At 46.9% G+C, this 12,142-nt stretch overlaps 1 protein-coding gene across 1 annotated transcript; it reads left to right on the plus strand.

Moving 5' to 3' along the window:
• The first annotated feature begins 2,258 nt into the window (after positions 1-2,258).
• Positions 2,259-4,362, plus strand: LOC103186616 (carbohydrate sulfotransferase 12-like). Its single transcript, XM_007905772.2, has 2 exons — positions 2,259-2,270; positions 3,074-4,362. The coding sequence occupies exon 2, from the start codon at positions 3,135-3,137 to the stop codon at positions 4,158-4,160; it is 1,026 nt and encodes a 341-aa protein (XP_007903963.1). The 5' UTR covers positions 2,259-2,270; positions 3,074-3,134; the 3' UTR covers positions 4,161-4,362.
• The last annotated feature ends 7,780 nt before the right edge of the window (positions 4,363-12,142 follow it).

Genomic DNA, 12,142 nt, shown 5'->3' on the forward strand with positions numbered 1-12,142 from the left:
ACGGAAACCCGACTGAAGGGGTCGAATAATGCATGGATGGAGAGGAAAGAGCGCAGCTGGGAGGCGACAGCTCACCTTCGACCCTCTCCCACCCCCCACTCTTCTGTGACCATTACCACATCATCTGGGTCCCAGACTCACCATTTCTCTCTCTGGCCTGCCTGTTTTGTTGCAATTTCCCCGCCACCACTCTTTTGGTTTGCATTACTAACACCCTGTCCTCTACCCCATTTTCTCCTTTGTTTTCCTTGCCCTGCCTCCCCCCTCTCTGTTAGCTCTTAAAAGCCTCTCCCAACATGCCCTGCATGTTCCCAGAGACATCTGTTTTTGTTTCAGATTTCCAGCATCTGCAGTATTTTGTGTTTTGTTTAACCAGAAGTATACTACTCATGACCCTCTGCCACGAAACTGTTCAGTTGGAGAAGGCCATCCTTGCAGACCTCAACTGCCCCTGGTCTCAAGTCTTTCTGGATAACTCTTCTACTTTGTGCCTTTTATTTTTGTCATCCACGATTTTTAGCGCTGACTCTACATTTCCTTATTCACGTGCACATAGCCTTCTAATTACATAGCAACAAAATGACATTTGTAAAGAGCTTTTCACATCCCAAGGCGCTGGACAGACAGAGTTACGGACCCGAGCCGGGGGTTGGGGTCAAGGAGGGTGGAGGGCAGGGGGAAAGCAGGGCGATCGAAAGCACGGTCGGAGAGGAGGCTCTTGCGGTGAGTCTTGAAGGAAGCAAGGGAGGGGGCGATGCGGAAGGACTGCGTGATGGAGTTCCAGAGGGTGGGGTTAGAGTGGCGGAAGGCCCGCCCGCCAACAATGGGGTGAGCGAGGCAGGGAATGTGAATGGAGTCCTGTAGCTCAGTGGTTAGAGCACTCGCTTTGCAAGTGAGAGACCTGAGTTCAATTCCAGGCAGGGCGAAACCTTGGGCAAGTTTCCTTACTCCACACGCCTAATAATAATCCCTCCAAAAAACCAAAAACAATAATTAAATTGGTCATTTTCAATCTACGACTGTTTGTGGGACATTGCTGTGCGCAATTGGCTGCCGCGTTCGCCCACAAATATACAGTCAATTCACTTTACAGTGTGTTCTGTGAAGCGCTTTGGGACGTCCTCCTGACGTGAAAAGCGCTATATCAAATGCAAGGATTATTATTATTATTATTGAAGCAGGCTGGAGCCCACTGAGGGCTCTATATAAATCCAGGTTTTGTTGTCTGCTCGGAGGTGGGACCTGAATTTCGAGTTCTTGAACCGCACCTTTTATACGTTCCGTTGCTTGGAATCCAACTTGACTGGTTTGAGGGGGTAAAGCTACGGCTGCTTAAGCTCCGTACTTCCAACTGGTGAGATTATCGCTCAATGTGTGTCCGACTCAGGTAGAAAATAATCATAATAACAGTATTAATCTTTACATTTGATATAGCACCTTATCACGAGTTGTTGTTACTCTGGGTTTATATTGTTCGCCATTACCTGCTGAATCCTTGCTTATTCACAGGCTTTTGCGGGAATCGAAAGGAGGAGTGCTATCAATATTCCAAAACTTGGTAAGTTGCTCAGGAGATCGGGGATTAAATTCTTGTGGCGAACATGTAACAGAGCTGGTGTGCATGTGTTTTGTTTGTGCTTGTGCTGTGTCAAAGCTTCCAACAGGGAGGAAGACATCAAGCGAGGAGACAGACGAGTGTGAGGAAGGACAGGGAGGGGACATGAAGCCTGCTGAGCAGAGGGAGGAGGACAGGTTGATATGGTGTTAGCAGGTCACAGAGGTAGGGGGGAACAAGGTCATGGAGGGCTTTGAAGGTGAGGATACAGATTTTGAACTGTATCCTCTGGGGGATGGGGAATAAGTAGAGCCAGACAACGGTGGGGTTGATAAGGTCATAACAAAAACAACAACTTGTGTCTATAAAGCACCTCTCACAGGGTAGCGTCCCAGAGCACTTAAGAACCCATATTGGCTATCAATTATGATTTTATTTCTGTCCAGGTGCTCCATGATTTTATGCTTAATCCATACCCATAATTTTACCCGCAATGGACATCAAACTTACTGGTCTGTACCCGACTCATAAAGTTTATTGTTTATTATTCTAATCCAGTGATGTTCTGTCAGCTTGTTTGACGGACATCATGAACAACAACAAATTACATTTGTGCAGCGCCTTTCACGTTGGGAGGATGTCCCAAGGCACTGGACAGTCAGAGATCCACACCCGAGCTGGGGGTTGCGATCAAGAAGGGTGGAGGGCAGGAAAGGTAGGGAAAGGAGTGTGACCGAAGGTGCGATCGAAGAGGAAGCTCTTGAGATGGGTGTTGAAGGAGATAAGGGAGGAGGCGAGGCGGAGGGACTGTGGTTTGGAGTTCCAGAGGGTGGGGGCAGAGAGGCTGAAGGTCTGCCCACCAATGGTGAGGCGGGCAAGGCAGGGGACATGAAGCAGGCCAGAGCCCGCTCAGCGGAGGGAGCGGACAGGTTGGCAGGTGGTCAAAGAGGGAGGGAGGAGTGAGGACGTGGAGGGCTTTGAAGGTGAAGACCAGGATCTTGAACTGTATCCTCTGAGTGATGGGGAGCCAGTGGAGCCGGGTGAGGATGTGGTGATAGAGTCACGGAGCCTGGTGCGGGAGAGGACACGGGCTGCAGAGTTCTAGATGATCTACAGCCTGTGGAGGGAGGAGTTGGGGGGGGGGGGGGCGTTCCCATCATACACAACGGTCAACTAATTAACAACTCTGTTGCCCGGATTATCACCCGAAGAAAACTCCGTACCGCAATAACCCCAGTCCTTGCCAGGCTCCACTGGCTCCCAATCACCGAACGTATTGATTTCAAGATCCTCTCACTCGTTTTCAAATCTCTTCATGCCCCTCGCTATCTATTGGTCTTGCTGCACCCCCCGCCCTCCCCACCAACCCCCACTCCTCCACCCGCTGCCTCCGCTCAGCTGGCTGCAGCCACCTGTTCATCCCTCGTTCATCATCGGTGGTTGTACCTTCAGCCACTACGCCCCAAAACTCTGGAACTTTCCCTCAATTTCATACTTCATTATGTTTTGGGTTTCAAGGTGGAAGAATTGTCCATTTGAAGACTTTACGGTTGGACGCAGACTAAAACCAGACTTAAAAATGCGAAAATTAAGACTTGGTCATTATTTTGGCTTCCTGGTCATTGCTGGGGTGGTTCTTCTATACTGCTATCCGTTGGTTCCAGGAGATTTGACCAGGAATGTGATCTCAGAGATTCGGGCCTTCTACCTCAGAGTTGCCTGGCCCCAAATCACTCCAAGACAGGTGCAGGAAGAGAGGAGGCAGAGATTGGAGGATCTGTGCGCAGATCCTGAATATAGCTTCCCAGGGAAAAGTCGCAACTTTACCAAAATTCCAAACAAAGAGTTCAATAATTTCATTGTAATCGACAAACTCAAGTTGATCTACTGCTTTGTTCCCAAAGTGGCCTGTACGCAGTGGAAGCGAGTCCTCTATGTGTTGAATGAGAATTTAGAACACCAGGCTCCAGAAAGTCTCAACAGAGATTTTATCCATGATTTCTACAAAGACCCGAAGAGCAAAAAGAAAAACCTAACGGCTATTTTCTCCACTGAGCTGAAAGATTACAAGAAGTTTCTATTTGTCCGTGATCCATTTGTCAGGCTGATTTCGGCTTTCCGAGATAAGATTGAATCTAGAGATGAAATATTCTACCATTTTGCATTGATAATACTCAAGAAGTATGGAAATATCTCTCTAGTCCCAGCTTCTCCTGAGAAAGCACGACAAGCGGGGGTCAAACCCACCTTCACCCAGTTCATTGAGTATTTGTTGGATCCCCAAACTGAGAACCAATTTCCTTTTGATGACCACTGGCGCCAGATGTACCGGCTCTGTCACCCGTGTCATATCAAGTATGATTTTATTGGGAAGTTAGAGACATTGGATGAAGACACCGCTTACTTGCTCCAACTCCTAAATGCAGAAAAACGCATTAAATTCCCACGCAAGTATCCAAACCAGACAACCACCAGCTACGTGGAGCAATGGTTCAGGATCATTCCAAAGCCTTGGAGGGAAAAGTTATTTCAACTTTACGAACCTGACTTTACTCTCTTTGGTTACCCAAAGCCCAAACAACTGTTCCCTGATGGAGAACAGTGACAGGAAATTGTAACATACACACTCGTACAGTCACAAACACACAAATTACAAACACACATACATTTACACATGTGCTCACACATATATGCATGCAGTCTGATGGCAAATAGTGGCAAGAAATAGTGACCTCTTCCCATACACACTCATAAATCGCCACATTTTACCCACAAATATACAGTCAATTCACTTATATATTCTGTGAAGCGCTTTGAGACGTCTAAAAGACAAGAAAAGCTCTATATCAAATGCAAGGATTATTATTATTATAAAGGCACAAACTCACCTATACGCATTCTCAGACCCACATATCAACTCGTGCATGTACATATATTCAGACAAATGCAAACACACATTATTCACAACTGGCATACGTACACACATTCTCACATATTTTAATAACAATATAAATCCTTGGATTATAATTTCAAATCTTGATAAGAAAGTAGGTCAGAATAGAAAAGAGCTGTTAACTTTAGTAAATCGTGTTGTGTGTGACGTGGGCTTTATTATTGCAGTTACTATCTCTGCTTTAAACCGTTATAGTCAAGAGCTGAGGGGGTGGTATTTCTCTGTTTGAATGCAAAAGGTTTGAAGGTGAAGGTGGATTTTAAATGTAAAAAGTGTGTGATGCTTCGCGACCACATCACTCCCATCCTCGCTCGCCTCCACTGGCTCCCCTTCCCCCAGAGGATCGAATTCAAGATCCTCATCCTCACCTACAAGGCCATTCACGGCCTTGCTCCCTCCTACCTCTCCGACCTACTATCACCCTACTTACCTGCCCGTACCCTCCGTTCCTCTGGCTCCGCTCTGCTCCACGTCCCCCGCCCCAACCGCCCTACCATCGGTGGCCGGGCCTTCAGCCTCTCAGCCCCGAGGCTCTGGAACTCCAACCCCCAGTGCCTTCACTGCCTCCTCCCTTTCCTCCTTCAAGGCCGGTCTCAAGACCTTTCTCTTCGACCGTGCCTTCAGCTCCCCTCTCGACGTGAAAGGCGCTCTATAAATGAAATCTTGTTGTTGTTGTAGGCAGTCTTATCTGTTAATGAATTATGGTTCATTTACACTTCAAAGATATATGGCATAATAGGGGACAGGAGTACAAAAATATTTATAATTTCTACACATTTAGTTGAATCATCAGATATAAGGTATAATTTTATCTTAAAATATATATAGCTGCATGCACAGAGATATAGCAAGTTAATATAATTGATACAGGTGAGGTCACATGAACAAGTTGGAATCAAATGTGTGGATGGGTGTACAGAGGTCTGTGTGGAGTTAGTAGGTCACAGAGGTAGGGAGGAGCAAGGCTGTGGACAGCTTTGAAGGCAAGGAGAAGGATTTTGAACTCTATCCTCTGGGGAATGGGGAGCCAGTGACGCCGGGGGAGGGTGGGGGATGATAGGGTCACGGAGTTTGGTGCGGGATAGGACACGAGCTCCATGATCATTCTGAATGATCTGCAACTTGGTAAGGAAAGACTCGGGAAGACTGACAAGCAGGGAGTTAGCGTAGTTGAGCCTGGATGTGATGAATGTGTGGATGAGGGTCTCAGTAGCCTGGAGGGAGAGGCAGTGGCAGAGCCAGCGATCTTGCAGAGGTGGGGGAAGGCAGAAGCGGTCATGGCACGAACGCAAGGAGGAAAGGACAGTTGAGGGTCAAACAAGTTATCAAGGTTCCATATTGACTCAGGTGTAGAGTGAACTCATGGATGGTGATGCTATCAGCGCTGGAGGTGTGGAGGTGCTGACAGGAGCCAAGCAGGAGGGTATCGGTCTTGTTGACATTCAACTGGAGAAAGTTAGCTCTCATCCAGGACATCGGGACAGTTGTGTAAATGGTCCTGGACTCGAGGGTGGAGGCAGAGAGATAGAGTTGGGTGTCATTTACATACATGTGGACAGGGCATGTCGATACTGAAGTTGAGGGGACTAAGGACAGAGCCCTGAGGAATGCCGCAAAAGATGGTGCAGGGGCTGGAGGAGAAGCCATTCCTGGACACAAAGGAGATGGTGGGAAAGGTAACATTTGAACCAGGCCAGGGCAGCACGGTGAAGGTTGAGTTCAGAGGAGAGGCGGCGGAAGAGGATAGAATGTCAACCCTTTCCTCAGAACCTGACCAGCTGCGACTCATTTCCTGATCGATTCCGTTCCTCTTTTGTCATGTCCTCCGTGAGCTGTTTGAACTCTTATTTGTAATCAGAAACATTAAAATATATCAACAGCTATTCTAGCAAATCTGCATTCTTTGTTTATTTCATCATTTGGAGAATCGATCAAATACTGAACAGGAAATGAGATGACACTGTCCTGAAGGACTGAATGGGAACAAAACAACAACAACAAGATTACATTTGTATAGTGCCTTTCACATCGGGAGGACTTCCCAAGTCGCTGGACAGAGTACAGTATTTCAGTCCCGAGCTGGGATCGGGGAGGGGAAGGGGGGTGGCCGGTGGCATGATCGAAGAGGAAGCTCTTGAGGCAGGACTTGAAGGAGGCTAAGGAGGGACCAGGCGGAGTGACTGGGGGATGGAATTCCCAAGGTTGGGGGCAGAGTGGCTGAAGGCTCTGAAGGTGGGGCAGGTGGTTCAGGGGACATGGAGCAGGCCAGAGCCGGCTGAGTGGAAGGAATGGGCGGGTTGATAGGGTGTTAGGAGATCACAGAGGTAGGGTGGGGCGAGGCTACGGAGGACTTTGTATGTGAGGACCAGGATCGTGAACTGGATCCTCTGAAGGATAGGGAGCCAGTGGAGTCGGGCGAGTGGGGGAGATGGGGTCACGGAGTTTCGTGTGAGAGAGGACACGGGCTGCAGAGTTCTGGATTATCTGCAGCCTGTGGAGGGAGGAGTTGGGAAGGCAGACAAGCAGGGTATTTGCATAGTCGTGCTTGGAGGTGATGGAGGCATGAACAAGACTTTCAGTGGCCTGAGGGGTGAGGTAGAGGCAGAATCGGGCGATGTTACGGAGGTGAGGGAAGGCAGAGCGAATCATGGCTTGAATGTGGGGGAGAAAAGACGGTCGAACAAGACACCCACGTTCCTGACTGGCTTGGTGAGTTGTAGTGTGCAACCATGGAGGTTGATGTTACCAGAGTCTGAGGTGCTGAGGCGCTTATGGGAGACAAGACACTGTGCGCAAACCACAACAACTAATTACATTTATATAGCGCGCCTCATGCAGGGTAGAGTCCAGGAGCGCTTAAGAACTGCGACTCTGTCAGCGCGGAGAGCTGGGCAGACGGAAAGTTTGAGCGAAACCGGAAAGCTGGCTCTCTGTGCACCTGACTCATGAAGGTTATTTGTTTATTATTAAAATAATAATCTGGTCACTCAACCCATGACTGTTTGTGGGACGCTGCCGTGCGCAATTGGCTGCCGCCATTCATCCGCAAAATACACAGGCAATTCACTTCACAGTACATTTCTGTGAAGCGCTTTGAGACGTCTCAACCGATTGTGTATTAAGATCCCTGATCCGGCATTGCCTCTTACAGGCAGGACACAGAGCACAGGGCTGGGATGCTGTTCAAGTATTGCCCACGAGGTGGTGGCCTTGCCACAGTTAACTACTGTAACCATAGCTGATGTGATCGGATCTTCTCCATCCACGGTCCCTGTTAGAAGGTAACTTTGTTTTGAGAATGTTCTCCACACGTCAGCTCGGTTCAGCCGGTTGCTCACTCATCTCTGGATCAGAAGGTTGTGGGTTCGAACCCCCAACCACACCCCCACCCAACATCCCCCCGTCAAAACTTTGAGCTCACAGTCCAGGCTGATGCTCCAGTGGACTGCTGTGGGGGGGGGGGGGTGGCGGAGCGGAGAGGGATCCATCATTGTGGAAACGCAGTCATTCAGATGAGACGTTAAAGCAAGATCCAGCCTGCGCCCGTTCAGCTAGACGTTATACCTAGGAGTAAATTTTGTAAATTGCTCGGGTCATTCATGGTGAGAGACCTCATGTGCTGTGATATGAAGAACTTCTGACTCGTTGTTGTGATCGAACATAGTGATCTCGTAGCATTAGTGGTCATCGACCTCGCAAGTGAGAGGACCTGGGTTCGATTCCCGGGCAGGGCGAAACCTTAGGCAAGCTTCCTTACTCTGCACGCTTTTGTTTACCTTGCACTCAGTAAGAACCCAGTGGTTAGTCGATTGGAGGATCGCTTTCCAGGGGTAATAATCCCTCCNAAAAACAATTGATCACTCAATCCACATTGTGGGACACTGCTGTGCGCAATTGGCTGTCATGTTTTGCTCTCAAAATACAGTCAATCCACTTTACAATATATTCTGTGAAGCACTTTGAGACTTCTCAACAACATTATAAGGTGCTGTATCAACTGCAAGTATTACTATTGAAAATATTATTATTATGCTAGGGATGTTGAAATGGATAATAATAATAATAATAATAATAATAATAATAATAATAATAATAATCCTTGTATTTGATATAGCGCTTTTCATGTTTTTGAGACTTCTCAAAGCGCTTCACAGAATAGACTGTAAAGTGAATTGACTATATATTTGTGGGCGAAACGCAGCAGCCAATTGCGCACAGCAATGTTCCACAAACAGTCGTGGATTGAGCGACCAAATTATCATTATTATTATTTTTTTGAAGCGTTGTTATCCTCAGAAAAGTGATCCGCCAATCGACTAACAACCGGGTGTGGAGATGTGTGGAGTAAGGAAACTTACCCAACATTTCGCCTTGCCGGGAATCGTCTCTTGCTTGCGAGGTGAGAGCTCTAACCACTGAGCGAAAGGGTTCCGAATGTATGGATGAATGTACTAGAGATTTTCCTTGATTATCCTTTCAAAAAAAAGAATAATTTTGTCACTCAATCCACGGCTGTTTGTGGGGACGCTGCTGGGCGCAATTGGCTGCCGCGTTTCGCCCACAAAATATACAGTCACTCCAATTTACAATATATTCTGGGAAGCGCTTTGAGACGTCTTCCAAGACGTGATAAAGCGCTATAACAAATGCAAGGATTATTGTTATTAATATAACCCAACACGGGTGGGGGACAGACAGAATGTGTTGAGGTTTATTGTGTGCTCAGTGTGAGGAGAGGTGGGGAGCGAAGGGATAACAGGCAGAAGAGGGGAGAGAGGGGAATGGATTGGGAGAGGCCTGGGCTGAGGGAAAACTCGGGTTCTGCACCTAAACCTCTTCATTATTATTTACAGTGAAAGAGGCAAAGGTTCTGGTTCCTATGGATCCCAACGGCCTGTCAGACTACGTGAAGCTGAAACTGATCCCTGATCCAAGGAGCGAGAGCAAACAGAAAACCAGGACTATGAAGTGCTCCCTGAACCCCGAATGGAACGAGGCCTTTACATTGTACGTTACACAGTGTCCCGAAGACGTAATAAGGTGCCGTATGAAATGCAAGCCTTATTAATATATTATAACAGGCAGATTCAGATTCAGTTGAACAATACTCTCTCTTACAAGGTACTGAACTTGATGTTGAATATATTCCCTTTTGAAACTATCCTTCTGTTTTAAGCTTCCACAATCTTTAATCAGTGTTGTATGTTTGCTTCTTGATTTCCCTACTCTCACTTCCAGTTCTGTTATGTGTCGTGTGGCTCTCTGCACTTCACAATTTGGAGAGAAACACCAGACTTGCAAGAGCCGACAGAGACTAGATGTTGAATTTCAATGAGCAGTTACAGCATACTTTCAAAGCAACTTCTAATGAACATCTGGTAGAAATGGGGAAGAGATAACTGTGGGGACTCAAGCTGAAACAGCCCAGTTCAGGAAACATAGGAATGAATGGAGGCCATTCAACCCATTGAGTCTGTTCCACCAGTTTATTAGATCATCGCAATATCTTAATCTTATTTCCCTGCCCTTTCTCTATATTTTGTCATATGCTTATGTATATAATATAATAATCTTTGCATTTGATATAGCACTTTATCACGTTTTCGAGACGTCTCAAAGCGCTTCACAGAATATACTGTAAAGTGAATTGACTATATTTTGTGAATGAGACATGACAGCCAATTGCGCACAGCAGCGTCCCACAAACAACTTATTATTATTATTATTATTAACTTGCATTTATACAGCGCCCTTCACTCAGGGTAGCGTCCCAGAGCCCTTCACAGTGGTGCAGTTGGACAACGAGCCAGGGGGAGAGGATAGTGGGGAGGTGACCGTCAGCACCATCAAAAGGGAAGGTACTTAGGTTGGATTTGAAGGTGTGGAGGGAGGGGGCAAGGCGGAGGGATTAAAGGAGAGAGTTCCAGAGTTTTGGGGTGTAATGGCTAAAGGCACGGTCACCAATGGTGGAGCGGAGGGGAAGAGGGACAAATAGGAAGAAAGCAGTGGATGGGGGAGTGGGGGGTAAGCAGGTCGGAGAGGTAGGGAGGTGCCAGGGAATGAAGGGATTTGAAAACAAGTGAGAGGATCTTGAAATCGATCCATTCGGTGATTGGGAGCCGGTGGAGCCTGGCAAGGACTGGTGTCACCTCATCCGGGAATCGAACCCAGGTCCTCTTGCTCGTGAGGCGAGCGTGCTAACCACTCAGGACTCCACAAATGGAATAGAGCTTACTTCGCTGTTAGCTTGAGCTTGTACTGGTTCAATGAAAAATAAACTGTAGGTCAAATAAGAATGACTGAAGTTCTGGATATTGTGGAGTCCTGTAGCTTAGTGGTTAGAGAACTCGCCTCGCAAGCAAGAGGACCTTGGTTCGTTTACTGGGCCGGGTGAAACTTAGGCAAGTTTCCTTAATCCACACGCCTCTGTTTACCAGCAGGGTCAGTGGGGAGAAGTACCTCCCTTCTTCCCCCTGACCCCAGCTCGGGTCTGAAATGCTGTACACTTGCGCCTTGGGACCCCCTTCCGACATGAAAGGCGCTATACAAATGTAATCTTGTTGTTGTTGTTGTTGTTATAAGTAGGAACCTGGTTGTTTGTAGATTAACGGATGGCTTTTCCGGGGACAATAATCCCTCAAGAAAAAAAACATATAATAATTTGGTCACTCAATCCACGACTGTTTGTGGGACGCTGCTGTGTGCAATTGGCTGCCGTGTTTCGCCTACAAAATATACAGTCAATTCATTTTACGGTATATTCTGGGAAGCGCTTTGAGATCTCTCGAAGACGTGATAAGGCGCTGTATCAAATGCAAGGATCAATTATTATTATTATTAGGTCCATTGAAAAGTGAGTCCTCTTGAAAAGTCTGTGCTCGCTATTCTATATGTATTCTATTCTATTTCCTTCTATAATAAGATGCCCAAACTAATGAGAAGGATTGGTCAGGAAGCCAAATCCCACACAGAATACATAGTATAAAGTCCAACCCCTGGACAAATAAAGCAATACAGACAGTATTGAGTTTGGCATGGTGTTTTATAAAGTAAACTATCCATTTCCTTCGAATAATAACTAGTGGTTCTACAGGTCTGTCACTTTTTACATAAAGCACACTGTGTCTCTAAAGACTTGGCTAATGCAGTGGAGACAATAGTGAGGTAATCGAGAGATTTAAGAATATTGACCCTTTCTTCGGTCAATATTTCTAAATCTCTCAGTTGACTTACAATAGAATACTTAAAAGTTAGAGGTAGAAAAGCAGGGTGAAGCAAAAGGAGCAGGAAGTGAGCAATAGACAAGCATTGAAAGAATACAACAATGAGAATGAGAATCTTTGCATTTGAAATAGCATCTTATCATGTCGTTCAGACGTCCTCTGAACTCCTCTCCCTCTGGCCTTCAACCCTCACCGACCCCTCTTCTCCTCTCTCCCTCCTCCACAATACCCTCTCCTCCACACTCGATACTCTTGCCCCCATCACTTCCCGCACTGTCTCCTACTCCCGCTCCTCCCCCTGGTACACCACCCACCTCCGCTCACTGAAAAGCCAGGTGCGGGCTGCTGAACGCACCTGTGTCAAATCTGGCCTAACGGTCCACCGACAAATCTGGCTGGACCTCCTCAAAA

The sequence above is a fragment of the Callorhinchus milii genome, unplaced genomic scaffold, assembly GCF_018977255.1.
Source record: "Callorhinchus milii isolate IMCB2004 unplaced genomic scaffold, IMCB_Cmil_1.0 Scaffold16, whole genome shotgun sequence".
NCBI classification, from domain to species: Eukaryota; Metazoa; Chordata; class Chondrichthyes; order Chimaeriformes; family Callorhinchidae; genus Callorhinchus; species Callorhinchus milii.

What these genes read in the sequence shown, in the direction of transcription:
- LOC103186616 (XM_007905772.2), top strand. Translation starts at nt 3,135, where the DNA reads ATGCGAAAATTAAGACTTGGTCATTATTTTGGCTTCCTGGTCATTGCT.